Source organism: Sorghum bicolor, chromosome 9 (assembly GCF_000003195.3).
Source record: "Sorghum bicolor cultivar BTx623 chromosome 9, Sorghum_bicolor_NCBIv3, whole genome shotgun sequence".
Taxonomy (NCBI): domain Eukaryota; kingdom Viridiplantae; phylum Streptophyta; class Magnoliopsida; order Poales; family Poaceae; genus Sorghum; species Sorghum bicolor.
The window spans coordinates 54,776,934-54,789,331 of NC_012878.2; the positions used below are offsets into that span (position 1 = coordinate 54,776,934).

Genomic DNA, 12,398 nt, shown 5'->3' on the forward strand with positions numbered 1-12,398 from the left:
ATATACACTACTGCTTTCTTAGTATGAACGTTTCGTGCCACATCCTTGACAGTAGAATCTAGTTCCAAAACGTCGGTTCCACTCGAACCTATTTCAGTCTGTCTAACCACGTTCTGTCTTAAACAATGCCTGCACATGAATAACAAACACTACAAAAATAGTAGAGTTCTCGTAGTATTTTTAAGTAATAATAAAATACTATTATTAGTTATAGCACATAAAATTTCTACTAAAAGGCATTTAGTAGGAAAAGTTTATACAAAATTTTAAATGTCAAAATACTAAAAAAAAACTCTACCTCACTAGGAGGTTGTGAAACCATGTATGAGTACAAAGTCTACGACTTAATTCAGGATCAGTCCATGGAACACCGCCGATCGCAAGAATGTGTTACTTCAACTCAAAATTAATGCAATTCTTGCACATGAACAAATTCTTTGGTACTAATCACGCATTGCACATGATGTCACGGACACAATGTCCCATGCTAGTTAACCAAACAACTTATTCAGAAAGAAATCTTGAAACACGTTTTCACCAAACAATTACGGGTAGACCTCAATGATGGATCGAACACCAAGAACAGGTCCAGTTTCGTCAAAAAAAAAACACCAAGAACAGGTATGATTTTGTAATCACTAAATCCGGCTTCATAGATGATCTTCTTCCATTCTTGCTCGTCTCGCTTGACGCCATTGACAAACATGATGAAGAGATCAAACAAGACAGTATCTTTGTGCTTAATGTTTGACGATTGGCCCCCCATAACCATATCTAGGATTATCACCTTTCCTCCTGCATCCCTAGGAGTTATAGCTTTCTTACAATTCTTCAGTATCTTGCTACAACCAGCATTGTCCCAGTCATGCAAAACCCACTGAAAGCCGATAAATAAAAGAGGAACGAATAAAGTTTATCAGTAATAACAAACAGGTTGGCCATATATATGTTTTCCCTTCTCTAAAGCAGTGTAAATTCGCCTATAGAGTCTAAATCAAACAATTAAAAAAACAATACTAGTAATGCACGATGTACCTTAAGGAAGATGTATCGGTGCCATGGACTTCATGTAAGCAAAGGTCGTGTGCCAGAGCTCTAGCGGAGCGTCAAGCAAGGCTTGGTTATTAGTGCTTGTGGTGAGCGCCATGGTGCTGTTTTGCGTTGTGCTACTGCACGCTACTAGCTGTATTGGATTGATTTGTGTGTGAGGGTGATAGAGAACTCTCTACAAATAAATAGACGTACATGGCGTGTGGCAACGAACAGATGAAATGAATATATGCAACTTGCACTTTTAGTTTAGTTATAAACTCTTTTCATTTAGCTAATATGAGTATATAGCAACTTTGTTTGCATGTGTTAAACGGGTTGGCTGCAGAATGGTTCCTACATCAGCGATGGCGCAAGTGTCGGTGCTGGCGAGCACCTGTTAACTCGCGCAGACAAAGGGAATCAAGTAGTCACGAGAACCCATGATCACTCGTGACGCCCATCCTCTGCCCCATCACATCAGGGTGGTAGGGTGCAACCGTGCACGTGGAAGTGGTGCCGCAGCCACACCTAACCTGTCACCTTAGATTTATATGAACAATATCCGTTTCACCGTTTGGTACAGCTCCGACTTCAATTAAAATAGCTTTAGCTATGACTTTTATGCTTAAGTATAAAAACAAGTAACTTCTCTTGGTTTTATTTAGTTTCTTTAAATAAAAATATTTTACAGAATAGTTTCTCCTAGCCACAGAAAATGATAAAATGTATTCAATATTCCTCTTCAAGCCTTTGTCTCTCCGTACCCAGTTCTCTTTCATTCTCTGCTCTGACCTCCCTCCCCTTGAGGTCCTGTACCCTAAAGTGAATCCAGTTATCTGTGAGTCAATCTAGTAGGGTTCTAACATAAACATGGTTCAAATTTCGACTCCTTTGGCATGGGTTAGGCATGATTTTGATGACTTTAACTATTAACTTGTATATGTCCATGGACAAATTCAATCACCAAGAAAACTCTAGGTACCATGCTGACATCTTTTTAAAAGAAAATAGGTTCTTTTGAATAAAAAATAAACAGAGGTTAGCTAGCTAATTTCTCCAGTTATATATATATATATATATATATATATATATATATATATATATATAGTACAGCCACTTAAATTCTAGTGGTAAGTTCCTAGCACATTAAAGTACTTTATATAATAAAATGGTGTTTAGTTTACTAGTATATTGCCCGTGCTAACGCTACGGTTATACTTAAGACAACACAAATTAAACAACCAAAATGATGTATATGCTTTGATGATTTTGGAAAAAAAATCATTGATCACATATTATAATATTAGAATAAAAAAACATGATTCTGATGACAACCAACATACCAAATAAAGGTTACTTACATGACAACAATGATATCACAATATAGTGGATACACACATAGACGTCTTTGCATGACAACAAAGATAGAGAATTAACCTCTGTCCTCAGCCAAAAATAAACTGAAATTGTGACTAAAACTGTAGCAAAAAGAGTAATACAGGCAAGCATAGCTCGAAATATGCAGGTAAGCATAATGTCCAAATATTTATCTTCAATCCGAGAACGATGAAGTACATCTCAAGCGTCGTGTTGTTTAGAGTGAGCAGCGCTCCTCAGAGCCCCAGTGGCCTCCCAGCAAGTATCATCAAGAGTTAATTACAGCCTGCAATGAAAGCAATATTTCTCACCTCTTTGATTCTTCATGCTCCGGTAGGCAGGCTGCATCAAGCTCCTCATGTCCTTGCTACCAAAACAATTGAGGTCAAATGCACAAAGAGGTCATGCCTCAAGAAATAATAAATCTTCACATAACACTTAAGTGAAAATAGTAAATATGTGATGAGTAATAAACAATCTACAACATCGTGAAAATTAAGAGCACAGGAAAATTAAGATCATCACAAGCCACATACCTTTCCCCAGAAGCCAAACACCTTAGAGCATCTCCAACCGAACCCTCAAATTTTGACCCCCTGCCCTTCAAAGTAGGGCTCCCTCATCTAGATTCCACCCCCTACTTAGTTGTGAACTCTATCAGTTCCATCATATTTGCCTCCCTACTTTCTCCTACCTCTATTTAATGCATATCTTGTAACAAACAAATGAACCATTTTTAACAGCTGTATCTCTAATGTTTATACTTCTAATGTCTACATTCCCACGTCTAGCCATGCTAACACCAACATGTTATCTTCTTGTTTCCTATAGTAGACTGAGAGGCTTGTTCAACAACATGATTAGCAAAATAAGACATATCAAAATCAACCTCAGTGCTATCCACATTCCCCCCCCCCCTCCCCCCAAAAAAAAACATCATATGCATTCCATCTTCGCTGCAAAGTACATTGCAAACCAATTCAATAGGAGTTGCTGAATTAAACAAGCCACATCAATTTATTATTGCAAAACCAATTTCAATACAAGATGTTCAGATGCACAAACCAAAAAAAACATTTATTAGATAAATGCTCTCACTCTTTCTTTTTGACCCCATATGCTCTCAAGAAGAGGTTAAAAAATTATTTGCCATGTCCTTTTAGCTACTTATATCTAAACTCTATGTCTCTCACGTTTAATACCTGCCCAGCAGCACAAGCAGCAAGCAGTCGTACTCTGTTTTTTCTGCTATCTACATCCTGCTCTCCCTCTCTATCACGGTGAATAGATAGCAGCACAAGCAGCAGGTCCTCGTTGTCGCGTGCGGTGCTTGCTGCTCAGGCACAGAGCAGTAGCGTGGCAGAGCTAGCTGAGCTGCCCAACCAGCACGCGAGCAGTGCTTGCTGCTCCAGCTGACCGTAGCTGCGGGGATCTATCTTCTTCCCACGATGGGATCTAGCAGATACGGTCTCCCTCTCATCATTTGTACTGGTATTAGTGCGATTGGAAGACTGGCGTACCTGGCCGACGACGGAGTTGGCACGGCAGCGTCGGAGATCGACGGCGTCGACGTACGCGTGAGCAGACATGTCCCATGCCCGCACAGGCTTGCGGTGGTTTTCCATCGCTACCACCACCACTGTCTTGATCGGGGAGGGGATCTCGTGTGCTTCCGCCGCCGGCGCTTCAGCCCACGATGGTGCGCGTGCAGGCAGCGCCGCAGTGCCCGGAGATGACCAGTGCCAGCAGGAGGCGCGCCCCAGACCGCGGAGGGCATCACGCGTGGATTAGGAAGGAGCGGTGGTGGCTGTCACGTGTTTGTCGAGGGCTCGGGCCTGGCGGATCGGGGAGATAGAGAGGGCGAGGTTAGGGCCTGGGGGCGGCGGCCGCGGATGGTTGGAGGTAGCGGCGGCGCATGGAAGATTCTTTTTGTCAAAAAAAAAAAGGCATCCGTGAAAAGGAGGAGGAGGGATCGAACTGTGGGTGCGTGGGAGTGGTAAATATCCTCCGTCACATCGAATTTTACGGTACATGTATGAAACATTAAATATAAATGAAAATAAAAACTAATTACACAGTTTGCCTTGTTTATATGTGAAAAAATTTTGGATTTCGCTACTGTAGCACTTACGTTTGTTTGTGGTAAATATTGTCAAATTATAGACTAACTAGGGTCAAAAGATTCGTCTCGTGATTTACAGTCAAACTGTGTGATTAATTTTTGTTTTCGTCTATATTTAATGCTTCATGCATGTGCCGCAAGATTCGATGTGATAGGAAATCTTGAAAACTTTTTGGATTTCGGGGTGAACTAAACAAGGCCTGAGTGAGTAAGGAGAGAAAAGATTTAGATTAAATTTGGACCATTCGTTTTAATGATGTTGATTTTTTTGGTACATGTTTTTAGGTGGATTTAGGTGGATGTATAGAGGACTTCTCAGCGGGGACGTGTTTTTGGGTGGGTTTAGCAAAGAAAAAAAATGGTGAATTAATAGAGTAGAATAGATGTAAAAAAAGGTTTGACGAGATATGCATATGCATGTGCCGTGGAAAAGTATTATCGTTATCGATATATTACTTAGTTAAAAGTTTGGTTCGTTTGTCTCTATTATTATGCTGGTAGCGAATTTTATATCTTTTAACGGTGATATACTTTTAGTGGTAGGTAATTTTCGTCGACAGTGATACGTCTATGATGACTTTGTCATAATTGGCCCTAGGATACATCTAGGTATACATCAGTGGGTAAAACTCATTTGACAGAGTATGAACACATTTAACCGTGTGTGAACACATAGTGTGTCCTAGAACAAGAACTATAATATGAACTAGAGAGAGAGAGAGAGAGGATTGAAGGGTCTGACCATCAGTAGGCTTGGCGGAGGAAGAAGAGTCCATGGCGGTCAAGAGAGCATCGTGGTGTCGTTGTCCACGCGATAGCAGGGGTGGCAATGGCGTCCGGTGACAAGTGCACGTTGGGCATGACGATGATGCAGTGGTGGAACTTCCTGTCACTGGTTGCGCTCTCTTATATCAAATCAGGTCTGGAGTTGTCATTGTGGAATTATGGCTGCAATAAACCTCGTGTTTCGAGCCACCGGCATCCATCTCTTAATATAGCATAATATGACAGGGGACCACCAACCATATAAGGTTGGGCGCCCCTGGTCAGGGTGTGAGATCAAGGCCCAAATTGGCCGTTGGACCAACTGATGGGAGGTCAACATAACATTTTCCCCTTGGTCCCACATTTATATCTTAAACTTAAAATGCTTATCACTTTACTCATTCATCAAAGATTAGTGCATAGAGCGTGTCTCATCATCACGGTTATTGCCATTAGATTAATAGCTACAATACACCTCTCTATTTTGAAACAGAATCTCAACTTGGCCATAATTATCCAGGAATCATAGACTTTCTCGTAAACTCATACCCGCTAATTAAGTGTTCTCTATACATGTTGGGCGGTAAACCTTTTGTAAGCGGATCCACGAGCATTTTCTCTGTTTTTATATGCTCAAAACTAATTATATAATCCTAGACTTTGTCTTTCACAACATAATACTTTTTGTCAATGTGTTTGGCAGCACTACTTGATTTATTATTGTGAGCATAACATATTGTTGTATTATTGTCGTAGTATAACTTGAGTGGTTACCTGGGTATGAATTTCTTTAGCCAATTCATCTGTTCCGTGACCTTATAACATGCTACAAACTCGACATACATCATGGATGATGTAGTAACCGTTTGCTTGGAGCTTTTTCATAATATATATAGCTCCTCCTAGGAGAGTAACATATACCCTAAGTGATTGCCCCTAATTGAAACCCGTTGGCCCGGCGCAAACGATACTCTAACTGTAAGCCTCAACACGCGCACCTCACGAGTCAGGCCTCTTCACGTCCGGTTCCTCATATGGAGGTCCTGATTTGGAGACGGCTATCCATCCACATCGTTGTATTTTTTATTTTCCTTTTTATTTTTCAATAATCAATCAATTTTTCTTCTATGTACTATGAATATTTTTTTTAATTTAGAATTTTGTCCACAACAAGTTAGGTAAAAATAATAATTGGTAGACAACAAAAAGTTATGTGTATTGCTTATGTTATTTGTAAATTTATTACACAAAAAATGTACCAAAAAATTGTATCGAGAATTCTCAGTTCGATCACCGTACTGTTTTTATTCGAGTGATTTTTTGTTGTTGCAGCATGTATGAACGTGTCTTCTTTTTTCGTTTTCACTTTCACGTGTACATGACCTGCATAGATAGATGGTAATTTTACTTTCAAGAAGAATCTACCATTCCTCCTATGGCCGGGCATTTTCTTTGTTTTCTTAATTTCTCTCACCCTACACTCAGCGAGATATATCTATGGTCATGATAACGGACTAACGTCCATTCTTTTTTCTCATTTTTTCCCTTATTATTTATCTCATTTTTATTTTCTCACTTCCTTTTTTTCTTGTTTTGTTTTTCTGTTTCCTTCTCTTTTTTTTACCAGTCTATCCATTGTTCTTCTATGTACTACGAACAAACTTTTATGTTAAGAAATTTAAGCGGAACAAATTAATTGCATTGAAAAGTGTGCTATATAAGTTATGTGTAATTTTTTTGGAAAGACATTGGACATCAATAACTTATATATATAAGTTAACACATCTGTATAGTTTATTGTGTAAAGTTATGCTAAAGTTATGTTGAAAAATTGTTATGAATAGATTTGCCAGCTGTTAGTGATGGACAAAAAATTGCCGACGACGCTGACCAGAGGCCAGAGACATTATTCGCTTGAGAAACTAGGGGCAAATATCCGATACAAGACCGGGTTACCAGTTCAACATAACCATCACATGACCAACAAGACCAACACAGAAGTAGGCAAGCTCTCAAGTACTTTAGGTGTAATCAAAATTATTTTTGCCTTTGTGCTCTTGTCATCGACGTGCGTCATTCAGTCCAGACCAGTAGCTGGAAACCGATAGATCATCAACACGCACAGTGCAAACATGCATGTATATATAGTACTGGAGCAGTACTGCAGTAGTCTAGTAGATAGAAAACGAATATTCTTTTTATTTCAAATTATAAGAAGTTTTGTTTTTTCTAAATACGTTGAATTTGCTATGTATATAGATATACACTATGTCTATAGATATATATAGTAAAAACAATGTATCTAGGAAAATCATAACGTCTTATAATTTAAAACAGATTTATTAGTAATATGCAACAAGCTGCTCTTTACATATACGATACATAAATTTCACCCGCACAATCACATTAGCTAGCTAGCAAGCTCAATCACACTGCGAGTGCGTGCATGCATCGATAGCTAGCCGTATTATTTTCACACATATGTAACAACAATACTTGCGTAGGCGGTACGGTGTGCATGCATATATGCAAGCACCATCCTTTAATTAGCTGCTGCCTCTACTGGGCAGCTACGACGACGTCCTCGGCTGCTCCTTGCTGTGTCCCAAGTGTAGTTGCAGCGGGCGCCCAGAGGACGTCGTCGTTGTTGAGGAAGTGGCAGACTGGGGCGTCTCCAGGTTTCACACGCGGCGGCATCTTCATGGGGTCGAACTCCGCCGTATTGAGGTGGCACACGACCAGCGCTTCTTCCATCCTCTCTTTCTCCTCCACGCCGTCGTCGTCGTCGCTCTCTACCGTCACAGAGTACACCTTGGTTGGCACCAGGGCATGGCACAGGAAAACCTTGTATGGGAACGGGATGCCATGGCATGTCATGGTGTCTCCCGGGCTGGTGATCGCCCTCACCGCCAGCACGGTGTAAACCTTGGAAGCATTACGGCCTTCGACGGGGACGCTTGGGGATGAAAAGGCCCGGAGGTCGCTTGTCCCGAGCATGGACGCTGCGAAATCGACCATGGACTCGATGGATGTCACACACCCCCTCTTCTCGCCCTTGATAGGGCGAGGGTGCTCACACAGCTCTAGCGAGTACCATATGCTCTCCGCCATGGCGCGTGATACCGGTGAAAACATTCTGAGGATGTCCGTGAAGCTCTTTGTGGACATCGGGATGGAATCGGCCACATCACGAGGCAGCAAAGGAGCACCTCGGCTGCTAGCCGGGTCGATATAAGGGGCAACCTTGGATCCAGGTGTCAAGGCGTCCTCTAGGAAGAGGAAGCCGATGTTCCTCGAATCGAAATGGTCATGGCCACCATCGATATGGCGATGTTCGTGAACATGATGGTCAGCATCATCTTGTCAAAAAAAAAAAAAAAACACGTTAACATCAACCATTCCTGGTAGCTTTCAAAATATTGCAAATCGGGTAGTAATGTACTCGACTGTAGTGTCGTATTATATAATTCTGGCCTCTATAAACATAACGTGAACCAATGTACTAACCTGCAATGTTCATTTTGGACACATGGACGGGCCCAATTGTTGCTTTTCCGGAAAAGGCTGAGACCGGAAGATTGTTCACTTCTTTCCCACAAAAGGCCGAGAGCGGCAGGTTGTTCACTGGGTTCAGGTTATTCACTTCTTTTCCATGAAAAGCCAAGACCGGCACGTAAGGGTTGTCGTCCCGATTTATTTCTTTCCTGTAGAAGATTGTTGGGTTTAGGTTATTCGCTTCTTTCCCATAAAAGGCTGTGGCTGGTATCGGGTAAGGGTTGTCGTCCCCATTTGTTCCTTTCCCAAAGATTGTTGGGTTTCGGTTGTTCGCTTCTTTCTCATAAAAGGCTGTGGCCGGTATCGGGTAAGGGTTGTCGTCCCCATTTGTTGCTTTCCCATAGAAGATTGTTGGGTTTAGGCTGTTTGCTTCTTTCCCATAAAAGGCTGACGCCGGTATCGGGTAAGGGTTGTCTTTGTTTGCATCTTTTGGATAAAGAAATATCATCGATTAGAACTTAAGTATATCAATGAAATAATCAGAGTTTTAAGAAAAGTGTAGTCAAAGTTCCACATTAATAGAGGGAGTGTTATAATTCTATACTAGATAAAACATGAGAAACTTTGATGTATCATAATTATATCAATGTAGACACATCTTTTCATATAAAAAAACAGCATAGTCAAAGTTCCACACATTACAGACGACTGTTGATTTTCTAATTTCTAAATGGCTTATGGATTAAAAGGAAGCTTATGTAGAGTTAATTCTAAACTATTTCATTGGACATAATAAATCACTATTATTGTATATTGCAACCAAAATATGATATTCTAGTTTATGTTTCGATCAGAAAAAACTCCAAGCGACTAGCAAGATATTTGCTATATAATTAGCATTCATATATTGTGTTATATGTCATCATGAACCTATACAGTATGGTGAGTATATTCAGTAGCTAGCTACAAAATAAATTATTCTGTAGCCACCTCCATTTTCGTTAATTTATACACTAATTTACGATAATATCAATACATATTTACAATAGTTGGGTTACTATAACACAACACATGGAGATATTTACCATAACATTGTAGTAAACCACTTAGTATGGAGTGACTATAATATCGTAAATTAATATAGTAATTATCGTAACTCAAAGTGGCTACAAAATAACTTATGACTCTATAGCTGGCTACAAAATAACTTATTTTGTAGCCACTTTGAGTTACGATAATTACTATATTAATTTACAAGATTATCGTAACTCCTTACTAAGTGGTTTACTATAACATTACGGTAAATATCCCCATGTGTTATAGTAACCCAACACCCAACTATCGTAAATATGTATACATATTATCGTAAATTAGTATATAAATTTATCGTCATAGAGGTGGCTACAGAATAACATATTTACTCTCCTTATATATATATAGCTGCCTACAAAATAACTTATTTTGTAGTCACTTTGAGTTACGATAATTACTATATTAATTTACAAGATTATAGTAACTCCTTACTAAGTGATTTATTATAACATTACGGTAAATATCCCCATGTGTTATAGTAACCCAACTATCGTAAATATGTATACATATTATCGTAAATTAGTATACAAAATTATCGTAAATCGAGGTGGCTACAGAATAACATATTTTGTAGCTACCTACAGAGTATACTATATATATATATATATATATATATATATATATATATATATATATATATGTGTGTGTGTGTGTGTGTGTGTGTGTGTGTGTGTAGAGAGAGAGAGAGAGATGTGAGGAGCAAAAATTATATATCTAGAAAAGTTAGAACAACTTATTATAATTTAGAATAATAGACAAATTATAACTAATAAAATGAAGAGTACAGTGGGACAAGCTAGCTTACCAGCATTATTATTGGGGGTCAAAAGGTCACGTATAGCTGATGGCATGGTAGAGTCAGGTAGCATTTTTTGCCAGTATGCAATGATAGCAGAACCAGCACTGGGCACTGTAGCACTGCGGCCGTCCGTTGTTGCCAAATTTGGGCGCATACCTCCAAACACAGCGAACTACAAATTTTTTCAAAATTTCTCATCATATGAAATCTTACGACACATGCATGGAGTATTAAATATAGACGAAAAAAACTAATTACATAAATTACCTGTAATTTGCGAGATGAATCTTTTGATCCTAGTTAGTCTATGATTAGATAATATTTGACAAATACAAACGAAAGTACGAAAGTGATACAGTAGCCGAAACAAAAAAAAATAAATTGCCAGCTAAACAAGGCCAAAGTCATCGGTATAGGTCATTAACTCCTACTGTTTCAGAAGATACTTCTGAATAAAAAAAAACCTAATCTAGAGATCTCATATATGCATTTTATAAGTAGTCAAAATAAACTTCTTTTGGCTATTCCAAAAGCACCATCGCATCCTACGTTAAGGGGCCTTGGCTTTTTTCTGAGGTAAGCCTATTAAGGATTTTCTCATCTCTACTAGTAAATTTATAGAGACGTACGTTTATTTTTAGACAGTCTATAATTTTTACCTATCTCTAAAAATAGATGAAGGTGTCTCTCCTGAAATCCTTTAATTTATGTCTGAAATAATGTGAAGGGGCTGATCCCGTTTCAATCCCCTCCAATCAACATGGACATGTGGGGAAGCTTCTCCAAAAAACATGGACATATGGGGACGGGATTAACTGACCAATAAGGCCTAGAGACAACGTAGGCCAGCAAGCACCCACAACAATGCTCCACAGTGGTGTGTGCTCCATTGCGGGGCATCATGGTGGCCTCCACGCATGGCATCCATGGTTGCATCCACGATGGGCTAAACGGATATGCTGGTCTCCATCGTCATGCTAAACTCTACAACCAAAGTCCATACCTTCAAATGGAGATTGGTGTCCAAGAGCATTTGTTTTTGTTTTTAATCATTTTTTTGATATGGAGCGATATATATGCATGTATGGTAGCAAGCTGTCAGCAAATTAAATCAGCAATATATGTATGTACGTAAAGCTTTGACAGATGCATGAACTCACCAGGAGGAAAGTGAGTAGCGACACACGGAAACTCATATTGCCTCTGTTGATCCCTTCTGTAATTCTGTTTAGCTTGGCTCTCCAACAGCCGAGTCATATGTATGTATTTATAGGCGGCTAGCTAGTGGCCTTGTGCTTGGACCCTTTGCTACGTATCTACTATACTCCGTCTGGTTTGCAACGAACTGACGATTTGGACAAGCTTTGAGTAAAACTAAAAGAAACTACAGAAAACTTTGAGCATATTTAGTTGACTCATTTGATGCTTATGTAGTACATGGATTTTTATCCTGCAATACTTTCAGCGTAGAATAAAATTATAGGATATTTGTATTCTAAATGGTGCATCAACCATTATGCTCCCCCATGTAAAAAAACATTGACCCCATGTAAAAAAACCATTATGGGCTCCCATACAGGCTATTCTTAGGTGGGATAATCTTATGGTGTCATAAAAGATAGTTTGATATTCAAATTTTGGTCTTGTCAGTTACTCAGATTTATTATCTTTTAAGCTAAGTAGAAACTTTTGTGGTAACACCATTCTTTATTAACT

General features: G+C 39.3%; 1 protein-coding gene and 2 long non-coding RNA genes across 3 annotated transcripts; all 3 read right to left on the reverse strand.

Annotated features, from left to right (window-relative positions):
* On the reverse strand, positions 362-2,014 carry LOC110430173. Its single transcript, XR_002447477.1, has 2 exons — positions 1,036-2,014; positions 362-877 (listed from the first exon to the last, which is right to left on the reverse strand). It is a non-coding gene; the product is annotated as an uncharacterized LOC110430173 (long non-coding RNA).
* Positions 2,317-4,345, reverse strand: LOC110430078. Its single transcript, XR_002447281.1, has 2 exons — positions 3,930-4,345; positions 2,317-3,365 (listed from the first exon to the last, which is right to left on the reverse strand). It is a non-coding gene; the product is annotated as an uncharacterized LOC110430078 (long non-coding RNA).
* LOC8067506 (BURP domain-containing protein 12) lies at positions 7,611-11,947 on the reverse strand. Its single transcript, XM_021447126.1, has 4 exons — positions 11,843-11,947; positions 10,689-10,854; positions 8,804-9,277; positions 7,611-8,655 (listed from the first exon to the last, which is right to left on the reverse strand). Exons 1-4 carry the CDS (start codon positions 11,876-11,878, stop codon positions 7,856-7,858), a joined length of 1,476 nt encoding a protein of 491 aa, XP_021302801.1. The 5' UTR covers positions 11,879-11,947; the 3' UTR covers positions 7,611-7,855.